At 46.0% G+C, this 14613-nt stretch overlaps 1 protein-coding gene across 2 annotated transcripts in view; it reads right to left on the bottom strand.

The window, feature by feature from the left end:
* The window catches only part of PCSK6 (proprotein convertase subtilisin/kexin type 6), a 187898-nt gene that overhangs the window by 126827 nt on the left and 46458 nt on the right, over nt 1-14613 (bottom strand). For both annotated transcript variants that reach the window (XM_058542304.1, XM_058542305.1), the window contains exon 2: nt 11454-11558. In XM_058542304.1, the coding sequence (XP_058398287.1) occupies nt 11454-11558 (105 nt within the window). The remainder of the gene's footprint in view (nt 1-11453; nt 11559-14613) is intronic.

Here is a 14613-nt window from a genome sequence, read left to right as displayed (position 1 = left end):
CAAGGCTGGGAGGGAGACTTAACTGTGACTATTTTCTCTTATGCATGTGATTATCTTTATTAGAAAAAGCAACTTAAAATTCTTCATAAGATTTAAAGTATTCTTCCTCTCCTGAGAGGCCTAGTACAAATGGGAAGTCATATTTTTCTGGCAGTTTACCTGGATTGTCATTTTACATTGCAGCTTCAATCATGGTCTATTCTACGGGAGATGTTCAGACCTTCTCTTGGCCAAAAATGCACGGGAAAGTACAGTAGTACACATTTACCCACCTTTCAAGGTCACAGATATATAATTTGGAAAATAAGTCCTAAACCCAAGCAGGCCTACAAATGACTGAGCCTGGGGCAAAACAAAATACATTTTGTGGCTAAGTATGTATGGTAAGAGTTGAATTCTTATGGAGAGGTCCCCAACCTTCTTAGGAAGAGAACTGATCACTTCTCAAAGCCTTCAGATCACTGGATTGAAGGAAGGGGAAATACTGCTAACAAGAAAGTTCCTGCTCCTACTTCATTCTCTGTAGGGTCTGTAGTGGGTTGGACGGTGTCCTCCCAAAACTTAGGTCCACCCAGAACCTGTGAATGTGACCTTATTTGGAAAAAGGGTCTTTGCAGATATAATTAAGTTAAAGATCTCAAGATGAAATCATCCTGGATTATTTGGGTGTGCCCTAAATCCAATGACAAGTGTCCTTATAAAAGAAAGGCAGAGGGAGATTGGAGACACAGGAAGGAGAAGGCCTTGTGAAGACAGAGACAGAGATTGGAGTGATGCAGACACATGCCAAGGAATGCCTGGACACCAAAAGCTGGAAGAGGCAAGGAAGAGATTTCAGAGGGACCACCGCCCTGCTGACATCTTGATTTCAGACTTCTGAACTTCAGAACTGTCAGACAACCAACTGCTGTTGTTTTAAGCCACTCAGTTTGTGGTCTTTTGTTAGGGCAGTCAGGAGACTAACACAGCTTTAAATCGTGGCCTTAATCAGGGTTGAGATTTTAAATGTTTGAGAATCCATGAGGCTGTCCTGCTAAAGGAGGATCTGGAAGCTTGGTCAGCTCCCCTCTGGATGCTGGTGATGGGAATGTACAGGACCCCAGAGGAATGGCCATGGGGGCTGAGGCTGCCGGGAGATGTACTGGGGTGGGGGAGAGGAGGCTCGAGGAAGCAGCTCTTTACCAATATTTTAAAAACTGGAACCGCCATCCTGGTGTCCCCACTGGTGCCAGCTCTGGCTAGAACCACCCGCCACACAGACCCATAGCTCTCCCCGGATCACTCTCTCCCCTGCACATCGCTGGGCACTGGACACCTCTCCCCATTGTCCTCTCGAATTAAAGCTACCCCAAAGTGAGTCCTGCTCCCCACTCAGCCCCACTCACCCTCCAGACTCTCCTGTCTAACTCAGCAGCACTAAAACCCACCCATTCTCCAAGGCAGAAGAAAGCGGGACTCCTCTCCAACACTAGTGTCTCACATTCAGTCTCCTAAAAGTGTCAGGATCCCATCCCCTCCATTTATCATCATGGCCACCACCCCCTTGTATTTGGATGGTCACATAACTGTTGGGGTGTCCCTGCCACGTGACCAATGCATGATGCAAATCTGACTCCCTCCACTCCACCCTGCCCCCACCCCAAGACCCTCTCCAGCTCTCCAGCCTGGTCTTCTACCTCTACACCCAGCAGGCCTGAACTCTTCCAGTGTCCTGCAGGCCGGGCTGTCACGGCTCCGTGCCTTCTGACTGGAATGTCCTTCCTCCTCTTCACTGAGCCAACCTATTTGTATGCATCTTTCAATCCTTACCACTCTGAAAACCTTCTTTGACATCCAGGCTGGCCAGGGTGAGGGCCCCCCTCTGAGCTCCTATACCACCCTACATGTATCTTAACTGCTGTGAGGGCCCCCCTCTGAGCTCCTATACCACCCTACATGTATCTTAACTGCTGCCTTCACCCCAACATGTGGATATTATCTATGTAGAAGCTCATCTTTCCCCTCAGAGGGAAGGATGTGTCTCAGTCATCCTTGTTTCTCCAGCTCTTAGCTAACACTTTCCCTGTAACAGGTACTTGCTTGGCAAAGATTTGCTGGACTAAAGTATTATCCTCTTTCCTAATGAAAAGGCAAATTGAAAATTGATGCTGGATGAATGCAAAGTTGGGTGTGTATCTGCCAGAGGTCGTGGGCTTGTCCTGCACCTCACTCTTCCAGCCCTGGCCACAGCCTGTGATTGGTTGTATGTGGGGGTCAGTCTGCTTCTCTGCTCCCCACTGGTCTGTGTGCTCCACATAGTCAGGGGCTATGTTTTGTTCAGCACTGTACTTCAGTGTGCCAAGCAATGCACAGCATACAGTAGGAGTTCATTAAATATTTCTTGAACTAAAGAATGAAGTTAAATGAATACACTTCAGATTATAAATATGTTATAAGCACAAACAGACTTTTGAAAACACATTTTGGAGTAGAAAATGCGATTGGGTCTTAATGACCACGAGATGACTTTGCTGACTTCTTGTGGAAGACCAACCATAAGTGATTCTGGGCAAAAGTAAGGTTTGCCAAATGCTACTTCTAGCCTAAACACAAGTCATCTCTTTTAGCAAACTCGGAAAAAGTGTCTTGAGGTCTTCAAAGTCATATTTTGAAGGTGGAACTTCACTCTGACTCTTTCCATTCATCCATTTTTATTTGTACATTTCCTGATAAACATGTTGCATATTAGTCATAGAAAGTTATTTGCTCTGGGGAAAAGAATTCTAGTCATGAAGAGGACTTCATAATCTTCTCACGATTACGTGTATAGCAATACTTTCTCTTTTTGTAAGGCATATGCCCTCTCCAGCTCTCCTTGTGAGACGTCAAATTAAAATTAGGCATCCGTTGAATGTCATTCTGTAGGTAAGATGAGGTAAAATTTAAAGACGCTAATAAAGAGGTAACATAAATGAGCAAGATCTCACTAAGCAGCCTGCGATGTCATGGGCTATCAATGCTCCTGCACAGTAAAACTGTCCAAGTGTTGTTTGGCAGGTGTGTCTCGAGCAGTCTAGCCACATCCTCCTCCCTGTGGGCCATGGGCACACTACCAGACCAGAAGCCAGCCTGGCACATGGGTCCTAGGTGCGACAAGTGACAAAGGAGATTGTTTGGATGCTTCCTCTCATGAGCCAGTGTCACCAGAGAGAGCATGAAAGCCCACCTGCGTCCCACCCAAAGCCATCGCTTGCCTATGCCCTGCCTTAAAGCCTTCATTTGCTCACAGGGGCACCGCTATGGCTCGGGAAGCCTCAGGAAGTTGGCAGGAGCTGGAGATACTAGAAGGGGGCTCCAGAGTCTTTGCTCTGAGAGAGAGCTAGTAACAAAGGCCATTCACAGAGATCCTTGCTCCTACACCCTCCCAGGTCCCCACTACCTCAAGAGGAAGAGCATGCATTTGAATTAAGCTGCTAAACTTCCTTAAAGTACCCACTGGCTTGGCTTGTTGCAAGTTAATTCTATATAGGTCTGTATCCCATGCACCGTTGCATCCAGAGCAAGGGAGACAGCTCCTGCCAGCTCTCTTCTCTTCTTTCTTTGGCATCATCACAGTGAAGAACCCTTTATTGTAATTACAGAAGGACAAGGCGAATTCCCTCTACTGTTTGCTTGTGAGTAAGCCAGTCCTGACCACAGACCAGGGCAAATCTGTGGAAGAAGTCAGAGGCCAGACCCCCCAGTGTTCAGGCACCACCAAATCCTAAGGCCTCCTCCAGGAGAGAAGAGCAGTACCAGGAGTACTGTAGAAGGTAAATCGCTGACTTGCTCTCTCTGTGGGAGGCTGTGCAGTCTCCTTGGGCTGTAAAGGGAAGAGGGTCGGATCAGCCCACTTCCGAAACCCCTTGCATTCAATAGCCTGTGATGCTTAGATCTCGATTCCCATCAACAGTGACTGCTCTCAACACCTCGTTGGGCCAATTTTCAACAAGCTGAAAAGCTAAGAGAGAGGTTAACTCACCAAGTGGTGAATTCAAAGAAAGGAAAATAATATTCCCTTACAAGTGCATGGCACCTTACAGTTTGCAAGGTGGTCCTTCCCTCACGACAGGCAATGGTTAATGCACATATGAAATGAGTGGGGAGTCAAGCTGGAGACTTCCTTCCCCATGGCCCAGGGTCCCTCAAGGAATCGAAGGACAGGCTTAAGCCCTGGAAAACCCCAGAAACTGTACGCAAAGTGGTGTGGGCATGAACATATGATTCCTTTTTCCCTCTGAAGAGAGGGTGAGTCCACAACTTTCATCAGCTTCAAAGGGGCCTATGATCCCAAAATGGTTAAGAACCACTGAACTAAGTTAGGCTCATGGAGGTAGAAAGCGGATCAGGGCTTTCCACATAAGGAATTGATAGAACTGCATTTATCTTCCTGGGGGGCAGAGGGGACCAGCACCACAAGCAAGCGATGGTTGAATGGCCTCATCAGAGCCCGTGTCAGTGAGACACGCAAGCCCATCTGAGGGTATCACCTTGGGGTGAGGTGGGGGGGATGTCTGGCCGCTATGGCAACCACACAGCCGAAAACTCATGATCCAGGGTAATAGAAGAGAGGGAAAAGAAAAAATTTAAAAGATAAATTAAGAAAAAGTAACAGATATTCTAACTCAGCCTAGACACCCACCACCCTCCTCTTCCCATGTCATGGAAGCAACTGGGAACCCAACCCCATCTCCACCTCCTCACTTATAGCCACAATTGAAACAATGTACAGGCCATTTCTTAAACTCTTTCTCTCAAAGCTGAACTACATGGGCCAAAAGACCGCTGCTTAACATCAGTGAGAGATGACAGTACTCACTCTGCCAATTTTGGAAATGGGACAGTTGGTGTGAAAGTACTTTGGGAAATTAGGTCTGCTCATTCATTTGTAAGTTAGTTCTTACTTCGCTGAAAGGGAAGAGAAAGTATCTTTGCCCCCCCTTGCTTACCACCCACCTCCCCTGGTGGACAGTGGGGCAGGCAGCCAGAGCCCAGCTCTCCCGTGTTCACCAATCTGAAACGGGTCAACATGCCCAGTGTCCAGCCATTATCAGTACTTCTGTCATTTTAGGCTTTAGCAATATAGGATTTAGCTTGATTAATTTAAGATTATTGTCATAATTTAACCAAGGTGGGCCACAATTTACTTCTAAAGTAGTTACATTAAAAGAAGTTGATAAGCAAATGATAACAGCTATAACTTGCTTATGGGAACCTACTCTGTGAAAACTGAGATACACTTCAATAAACATTTACTAAGCGTCTGTCTACTATTTATTGGGTAGTCTGCTGGACCAGTAAGGGAGTAAAAACAACTGAGATGTGGCCTTGGCTGTGGAGAACTTTACAATCCACTGGCAAGAGATGGGCTTGCATGCTTCTAACTACAAGCTCCTCTCCCCCAGTGCACCTGTGGTCTGGGTCAGCTCACCTTCCCATCGCCTCTTGCTGGGTTCCGGAAAACTGAACATTCTCCCCGATCTCACACTCCCGGCCTCCTGGGGACCATCTGGAACTTCCCCCAGCCCCATCCTGCCACTTACCAGCTCCCAAGCAAACTAAACCACTCATTGTTCCCATCAAACTCGCCATGTGCTCGTGTGTGCTCCCATTCCTGGGCCTGCAATCTTGGCACTATTTCCAAAGTGGCCAGGAAAGAGATGTCACAAGAACAAAAGGGAGGGGGCTGTGGTCAAACAACTCTGAGAGCTGCCCAATTACAGAGGCTTCTTTACGGCTCTCAGGTGCACTGGGAACCTCAAAGAGGGAGGACGGACAGTACAAGTTCTCCTACATCCACATAACCTCTAAACTCTTTAAGACGGTGCATCTCCTGTGGTAGTGGTCAGCTTGAAATGAGTGCTGGGCGCTCTCTGGCCCTGCCCCTGCTGTACTCAAGTGTCAAGCTGGGACGAGAGCAGTGAGCTAAACAGACACGATCTCTCCGCTCCTGGAGCCCAGTGGGCAAGACAGATGCTAATGGAATAATCCCACAAATTTAGAACATGAAAATACTACTGCGAGGAAGAGCAAGTCAAGTCGGAGGACTCTGAGCCAGCTTCCTGGTGGCAGGGACATGTGAGCTGAGATGGGAGGGTGAGGAAGAGAGAAACAGTGGGGGGAGGCAGTCTCTGCAAAAAGGCTGTGCAGGGGGAAAGAGTGAACGTCATCTGAGGAGGACTTTAAAGGCCACCATGGCTGGGCTCCAGGGGCCACAGGGAGGCCAGTCCAAGGAAGGCCTGGGTAGGACATCCCAAGGGGCAGTGGCACCATCACACATGTATTTCATAGGGTCCTCTCAGGAGGATGGAGAGCAGACTGGTGTGAGGCAAGAATGACCGTAGCAGGCCAGTGAGGACGGCAGTACAGTGGTCCAGGTGAGAGAGGACCGGAGCTTGGCCAGGGCAGGGGTGCAGGTGGGCATACAGGACATGGGCAGGGCAGAGTTGTACAGGAGGTGGAACAAGGGTGGGGTGAGGGAGGCTACTGCTCAGGCCAGGGAATTGAGATGGTGCTTCTCTCTGAGACAGAGGTGGGCTCTGCTGTGTTGGGGGTGTGTTGACTTTGAGATATCTATGAGGCATCTAAGTGGAAGTGTCGAGCATGCCCGTGAAATAATAAGTGCCATCTTTTAAAGTATATTTTCAAATTCTAACATTTAACCAATTCATAGTAGCCATTCCACCAGACTCTGTAGGGTTGTGCTGAAAATATGAAGAGACAGCTGGAGATTTCTCGTGCCCCCACGTGAGCAAATCCATTAGGCCCCGGGCAGCAGCCTGCCCCTGTCCCCAGTCCACTGCACAGTTCATCAACCCCGGGCTCACTTTGGTCACTTACTGTCTATGTGCTTGTATTTGCCAGGAACTTTTTGTTTGTTTGCACTTCGAATGGCTCTAGCACACAGAATTGTCAGATAAAATTCCATCTGTGGTTAATGGAAAGATCTGCTCCAACGTTGCATCACTGCTGGAAAGAAACCTGAGCTTTGATTAAACTCTGGGGGCAAAGTCCCAACCTACAAACCAGAATGCCTACTCTGGTCCTGGAACTCACTTTCCAACTTCTGAGCTTTAAAGCACTGAACTGAAGCCTCAAACTGAAGGCTCCCATCGTCCCGGAAGGAGTCACTGAGGGCCTCCCTAATAACATCTTTATCCTTCCATTTCCGTCATCAATCTGGCTGAGAACTGAAGGGCAGGGAAGGGCTGAACCAGAGTCATCATACTAAAATGTAAGGGTTGGAAGACGCAGGCAGCAACGCGGACTATAAGCCAGCTTGGAACATAATCAGAACAAGTAATTTGAAAAAAATTTGTGAACCCTTACAGCTATTGGCGGGTGCTTCTGTAACACCCACCCTTCCCCAGACTTTTGGCAAAAGAACAAGTTAAAAACAAATGCTTTCAGTTTGCTTAAATGACAGCCCTTGGAAGAACCCAGCAACTGATAGTGCACGCTGAGAAGAGTTGGGCCATTCTCCCAAGGAGGGCTGATCAACAAAGCACTTCGCGTACAAGGGCCCTTCTCGAAGACGGTAAAAAACATGCAGTAAAGGTAATTAAGACGTAAGGAAAATGACCTCCCAATTCTGGTACAGGATCAGTGCAAAAAGACGCTGACTAGACGTGTGTGCGCGTGACTACAGAAGTCTTCAATCTCCCCTCCCCACATGTGTTGTGTTTCGTTTTGTTTTAACAAACGTACACTCCATCAGCTTTACGTGAGGTAGGGGTGTGGATTGTAAATTCCATCACTATCAAAGCACTTTTACACAATAGGGACAGGGGCTAATTAAAATAACACACCATCTGCATTTGATCGAACTCTATCCTAAGCCTATAACATTCATTTCCAGTTTGGTCATTCAAATACAATGGCAACTCCGCATTCCAAGGTCTCTGAATAATATTCAATCATCTTTTCCTTTTCTGAAATTATATTAATTGCACAACTCTCCAAATGCTAAGGTGTTGCACAAATGCTTTGCTAATGTAGGAAAATGTTCTGGTGCACGGCAGGAAAAGATAACACTAAACACTCCTGTGAAACAGCTAATTTTGCCCAATATTTAATCGGAATGACTAGGCAGAGTAAATATTAGTCAGACTGACAGCTAATTGATTTCGTTTGCATTAAAACTAGACTGATTTAAACAGAAGCAGTATTTCAGTTGCGATTCTGAATTCATAATTGGTTCTGATGTCTATATGCTTTCCCCGGGGCTAAAAATTTAATGAGAACTGTGAGAAACAATCAGCCAATCATGTGGAAGTTGCAGGCAGGGCGGAATGTGCAGGCTGTTTACCTTCTTGCTCTTTCTTCTTTATTGGCAGGATGCTTTGATAGCAGCCCTGCCAGGAGCTTATTAAGAAACTCTGTATTAAAGGGATTTTTATTTGAAAACTTAACTGCCATAGCCTTTACCTAGGAAGTCTAGCCTTCCTTCTCTTTTCTTCAAGGACACAACTGATTACTGGGAATATTTAGCCCTCAGACCCAAACTCAATATAGTACTTTAAACACCTGTAAAATGAATACGCCAACACTTCAGATGCTGTGGAGGAGGCAGGTCTGGGGCACTCCCACTCCGAGGGACTCAAGCCTGCCCGCCTGGAATCCGGCTCTGCTGCCTTGTAGGATCCCACGCCTGGGCTCCCGTGCCCTCGGGGCTCACCCAAGGCAGAGACCCGCCAGGTGGGCATCTCTGCATCTCCCAGGGCACGGGGCCTCATACCCAGGAGGTGCACAATTAATATTTTTGGAAGGAAGGGAAGAGAAGTCAAGTTGAATATCTTTAAAAGTTTTAAAATTGAGTCACTAAAAAAAATGATGTCTACAAAACACAGGTCAAGTCTCCTATTTCGACTCTGCCTTAGCTCTAACAACCGAGAAACAGCTTAATTCTCAGAAGCCCCCGTGGAGAGGGGACCAGGAAATCCATGGTCCCATTATCTTCTCACTGCATGCCTACATTGGGGGATAGGGGCTTCCCCACGCAAACAGCTTGCGTTGTAACAGTTTGTGCGGTAACAATTTAATAACTCTGAAGACTTCAGATGAAGAAAGAGTATGTTGTCTTCACAAGACAGATCATTGCTTACTCAAAGCGAAGGGCGCTGTGACAACTCCCTTCCTAGCTTAGAAGTTTCCCCACAGGCTGACGGATGATGGACACTGTGAACTTCAGCCCCCATGTGCAGCCTCAAAGAACCCACGTTTCTCTGGTGATCAGTCTGTGCATTCTGCACACAGTACCCCTTCCCCTCAGGTTTACACTGATATAGGTCTGCTCACCCTTCAACTGTCCCATCTGTGGGAATGAGCACCCATAATCTGGCTTGGCTTCCAAGAGGAAAAAAATATATACCCACCCCTTCGAAAAGCATTCCTTCGGGGCCGGCCCCGTGGCTTAGCGGTTAAGTGCGCACGCTCCGCTACTGGCGGCCCGGGTTCGGATCCTAGGCGCGCACCTACGCACCGCTTCTCCAGCCATGCTGAGGCCACGTCCCACATACAGCAACTAGAAGAATGTGCATCTATGACATACAACTATCTACTGGCGCTTTGGGGTAAAAAAAGGAGGAGGATTGGCAATAGATGTTAGCTCAGAGCCGGTCTTCCTCAGCAAAGAGGAGGATTAGCACGGATGTTAGCTCAGGGCTGATCTTCCTCACATAAAAAAAAAAAAAAGAAAAGCATTCCTTCAAGTTCCATGGTGTGAACACATGTGGGTGTAATCACAGCCTCATAGGATCAGGTGATGTATGTACGAGGTATGTTAAAGTGCCCAAGCACATAGTAATCCCTTAACGAACATTAAATTCCTTTCTCCGCTATGAAGGAATAATGAGATTAGCATGTTTTATATCTATCTCCTTCTATCCACCCACCCATCCACCCATCCCTCCATCCATCCACCCACCTATAAAATAAATTCAGAAATATATACAAGACATGTCTGCCTCATCACAGCCCAATTACATGAATCAGTTCCATGGGACCACTTCCTCATGTGCTTGAAATCAGAACACCATAAAGTGACGCCCTGGAGAAAAGTGTTTCAAGTACCGTGCCCAGCAATAAATGGTCTCTCCCACCCACCTTTAGCTCAGTCAATACAAAAGGAGCCATGATTGTCAGTGGGGTGGCTTGGGACAACACCAAGAACCCATTTCTCCATGGAAACTTTATTATAAATGTTCTCTGGGAATAGCAGAAATAGTATCATGTGCCAGCTTAGGAGCCGAAACTAACATTCAGCACATTGCTTTAAGAGAAGGCAATTTCCATGTTGTAAAAGTATGATTTATCAATGGCCACATTTCTTTGTTGATGCTGCTACTACTTCTCATGTGAACTTCATTTTCCCTCATAGCACTCATCCCCCTGTGATATAGCACATATTTTTCTATTTACTGCTTCATTTTCTATCAGCCCCACCGCCCACTCCCATGGCCCTGCTGTGGACAGAGCCTGACACACAGCAGGTATTCCAAAATCACCTGCTGAGTGAATGAAGTCATCAAAGGCTCACTTGACCATCTTAAATTTTTAATCTCACCAAGTATCTGTTAACTGATATTTGTCAAATATTAGTCTCAAACTTATGCAGAAAGGAAGCATAATAACCACCCAATAAATATGAATTATATTAAAACTTAAAATGTTAGCCTCTTTTCAAATTACATTTTTTTCATCGCAAAGATCACGTGAATTTTTAAGGAAAAAAAGTTATATTTACTGCCCAAGTTTTTAAATTCATAGTAACTATTAATATATGTGTTTTGATAACCACAAAAACATCCATCTGCCCAATCTCTAATTTCATTATTAAAACACTAGCTTGAATTGACTAGTCTTTTTGTCTTTATGGGTAAGAGTCACATATTTATCTCCTCTAATTACTGTGTATTTTGTTGATTTTTAAAGATTTAAAATATCAATAGAGGGCCGGCCCCGTGGCTTAGCTGTTAGGTGCTCGCGCTCCGCTGCTGGCGACCCGGGTTCGGATCCCTGGCGCGCACCGACACACCGCTTCTCTGGCCATGCTGAGGCCGCGTCCCACATACAGCAACTAGAAAGATGTGCAGCTATGACATACAACTATCTACTGGGGCTTTGGGGGAAAAAATAAATAAATAAATAAAATTATTAAAAAAAAATAAAATAAAATATCAATAGATCTATACTCATTTTACTGTTGCTTCAAACTAAAGTTAAGAATTTAAATTCTCAACTCTAATAAGGGACTCAAATACTTGGGAGCATTCAGATGTTCTGAAATGTAGCCATACATCTAACTTGTTTTATTCGAGGTGGAGATGGAAAACTAATGGCTATCTAGAACCATTAAAATCCAGACTCAGCCATTTTCAGAACCACAGACCCAAACAAAAAGCAAACACTCTAGGCCTTAGGAAAGTATCCTGTACCTGGGGATCCATTCTGAGGAAGGTGTGAGGGCCTCTGCTACTCACAGTCGACCTTTTAAAGGTTTTGCTATGATAAAAATGGTAGTAATTTTCCAGGTTTCCAATCTGCAAAACAAGAAGCAGGATATCATTAGTTAATAAAGTCTTATTAACAGCTTCAAAAATCCTCCATTCCACAAAAATCTTTCCTTTCTCTGCGAGGCTCACGCTGCTCCCAAAGGAAACATACGCTCCATTATGCTTCCCACTCACATCTCTGGCATATATTCAGTGTTTATGAACGTGCAGGTGGAATTAGATACTCCTTTTTGGGTAAATAACACTAGGTAGTTTTTCCGATGAAGCGCACATTCCACCACGTCCTGTGGTAAGTTCATATCATTTAAAGTTTGTACTATCTTGGCCAAGTGTTTTAGACATGAATTAGTGTTCATTTAGGGTCAGCATCCCTGAAGTAGCTAAGTTAGTGTCAAGTCAGGTCTACAACAAAATATTTGTTTATAAACAAACTCCATCCTCTGCCCCCATGGGTAAACTAAAATATCTAAGAATGAACATTCGTTCTCAAGCGCAACAAGGGAGCCAAAGAAAACACACGGATCCATCTGCTTGGAGATTGTGAAAAGGTCAGATGAGAACACACAAACCCCCAGGGCGTCCCAATTTTCTGCCAGAGGCAGTGTGTCAGGGCAGATTTCAGCTTGACGGCTGGATGGAGCATAGAGAAATGATGTGGCCTTCAGGACAGGCTGGCCCTCGCTGGCCCTCCCTGTAGCGCTGACTTTGTCCTCAGGTCTGATGACCCTTGAGCATCGACCTCAATAGAGATGATCAGCTCAGGCAGAGACCCTAAGGGACATGGATGTTCTGCGTGGCTATTTCCACATCTTTCCATAAGAAGATAAAGCAAGTATGTACAACCTCCAGCCTCTTGAGGTATGTACTATCTTCAGCCCTAATTTCCAGCCATCTTGGCAGTCTGGCTCCCTCCTGTTCTTGGGTTTCAGGAGACACCTCTCTGTCCTTGAAATAAAGAAGCTCCTTTTTCACTTAAGCTTGCTTCAATGTGCTTCCGTTGCTTACAACCATAAAACGTGGACTACTATGACAGTTATGAGGATTAAATAGGTATCATCTGTATACTGCCTAGTTTAGTGCCTAGAGCCTAGTGGATGCTCAACAGATGCTGCCTGGTATTGGGAGCTGGGATTCTCTGGCTCCTCTCCAAGGCTCCTCCATTCCCCTCACTAGGTCCGGGATGCTTTAGATTTTGGCCAAATCTGAGTCTGCACCCCAACTCGGCCCCTTCCTGGGGGGTGATGTGGGCTTAAGACCCTCTCTGAGTCTTAGTTTTCTTGCAAGAATAACCACTACTACCTTGAAGGGTTGCTTCAAAACTTAAATTACATATATATGTATATATATATAGAAAGAGCTAGCAGAGTGCCTGGCAGGTAGTAAGTGCTCAATAAATGGTTTTCTGCAATTACGACTCTTAGTTTATTTTCTACCTCACGACGTTCTTCTGCCATCATAAACCTCATTATTTCTGCCCTATTTTGCACAAAAGCACTTTTATTTCTCCTCCTACAGATAAGTCACCTTGCTCTCTTCTTCAACAAAGTTAATTGCTACATATGTCAAAAGGCTCCCCCTAAAGCATGCCAGCGCTGTTATTTAGCAACAGAGGCAATAATGGAGTCTTAACTTACAGCAGTGTTTAATCAGTGTGTTTGCTTATAAGCTGCCACCATCCAGGGGAGATGTTTCATAACTTTTGGTCTTTTAACTCTGGGTGGGCATTCAAGTCAATTTCCATTCACGGACATGAAAAAACTAAGAGTGAAATCAAATATGCTGGCAAGGGGATGGATTAATTGCAGAGCTGCTGACCTGTCAGGGCACCCTGGGAGCCATTCAGGGCAGCACTTGGCCTTAGGGCAGCCAAGCCAGGCCAGAGGCAGCCAACCGTCTCTTCAAAGCACAGTCCCAAGGCCACCTAACCCCCTAGCTCTGGGTCACTATGACCATCCTTAGCAATGGCTCAAAGCGTCTGAGCTAATGGGAGCTGTTCTCCTTGAGCAATCCAAAGAAAGAACAGACGGTCACTACAGTGCTGACCAGGCAAGCTGTCCCCGGGGGCAGCAGTGGCAAGTGCCACATTTTTGGGAAACTTATGTCCAACTCAGCATGAGGACTGAGGGTCTGTGGAGGGCCACTCTCAATGTAAGGGAGAAGGGGACACCAGCCAAGGCTGCCCTCTTGTCCTTACAAAGCCAGCTACAGACGAAGCTGGAATTTGATTCAGAAGAAAAGGTGAGGGAGTAAGGTCATTGGCTATTCACAAATCTGAAAGCAGCCCCAAGGGTCCCTCTGAGATTCTGTGTGTCGCCCTCAACCCTCTGGGTCCTTATAGAAGGGGCTGAGGGGATGGTGAGTGGCCACATTCCTTCCTCATGACCAAAGATTTGAGAGTCAGGCAAACTACAGGCCAGATAGTTTGATTCAGGGCACGGGGCAGAAAGGGTTGCCTGATACTGGAATTACCACGAGGGTAAGAAAAGGAGAAGAGGAGGAAAGAAGGGCCCAGATCCTTAGGAGGGAATCTAGACACTACTTCCAAGGCGCCGGGGGCCACAGTCACTGAGAGAGACCCTGACTTCCTAGGGCTCAGGCACTGTCTACAGACTGCATTAATAGGATGCCCCCAAAGTGGGGCTACGACTGTCTTCCCAAACCTGTGGCTATGCTGTGGTTAATAAAATGCGAATTCATCCCGAGCAGGGGTTGGCAAATTATGGCCCACAGCCCAAATCTGGTCCACCTCCTGTTTTTTCATCTTAATTTTTTTTAATTGCAGTAAAATATACATAAAATTTACCATTTCAGTGTACAGTTCAGAGGCATTGAGTACATTCACAATGTTGTGCAGCCATCACCACCATCTACCTCCAGAACCTTTTTCATCTTTTCAAACTGAAACTCTGTACCCATTAAACACTAACTCCCCATTCCCTCCTCCTTCCAGCCCCTGGCAACCACCAGTCTACTTTCTGTTTCTATGAATTCGATGACTCTAGATACCTCATGTAATATTTGCCCTTTGGTAACTGGCTTATTTCACTTAAAATGATGTCCTCCAGGTTCATCCATATTGTAA

The sequence above is a fragment of the Diceros bicornis genome, chromosome 5 (genome assembly GCF_020826845.1).
Source record: "Diceros bicornis minor isolate mBicDic1 chromosome 5, mDicBic1.mat.cur, whole genome shotgun sequence".
Taxonomy (NCBI): domain Eukaryota; kingdom Metazoa; phylum Chordata; class Mammalia; order Perissodactyla; family Rhinocerotidae; genus Diceros; species Diceros bicornis.
This window is presented reverse-complemented; position numbering and strand designations above follow the sequence as displayed.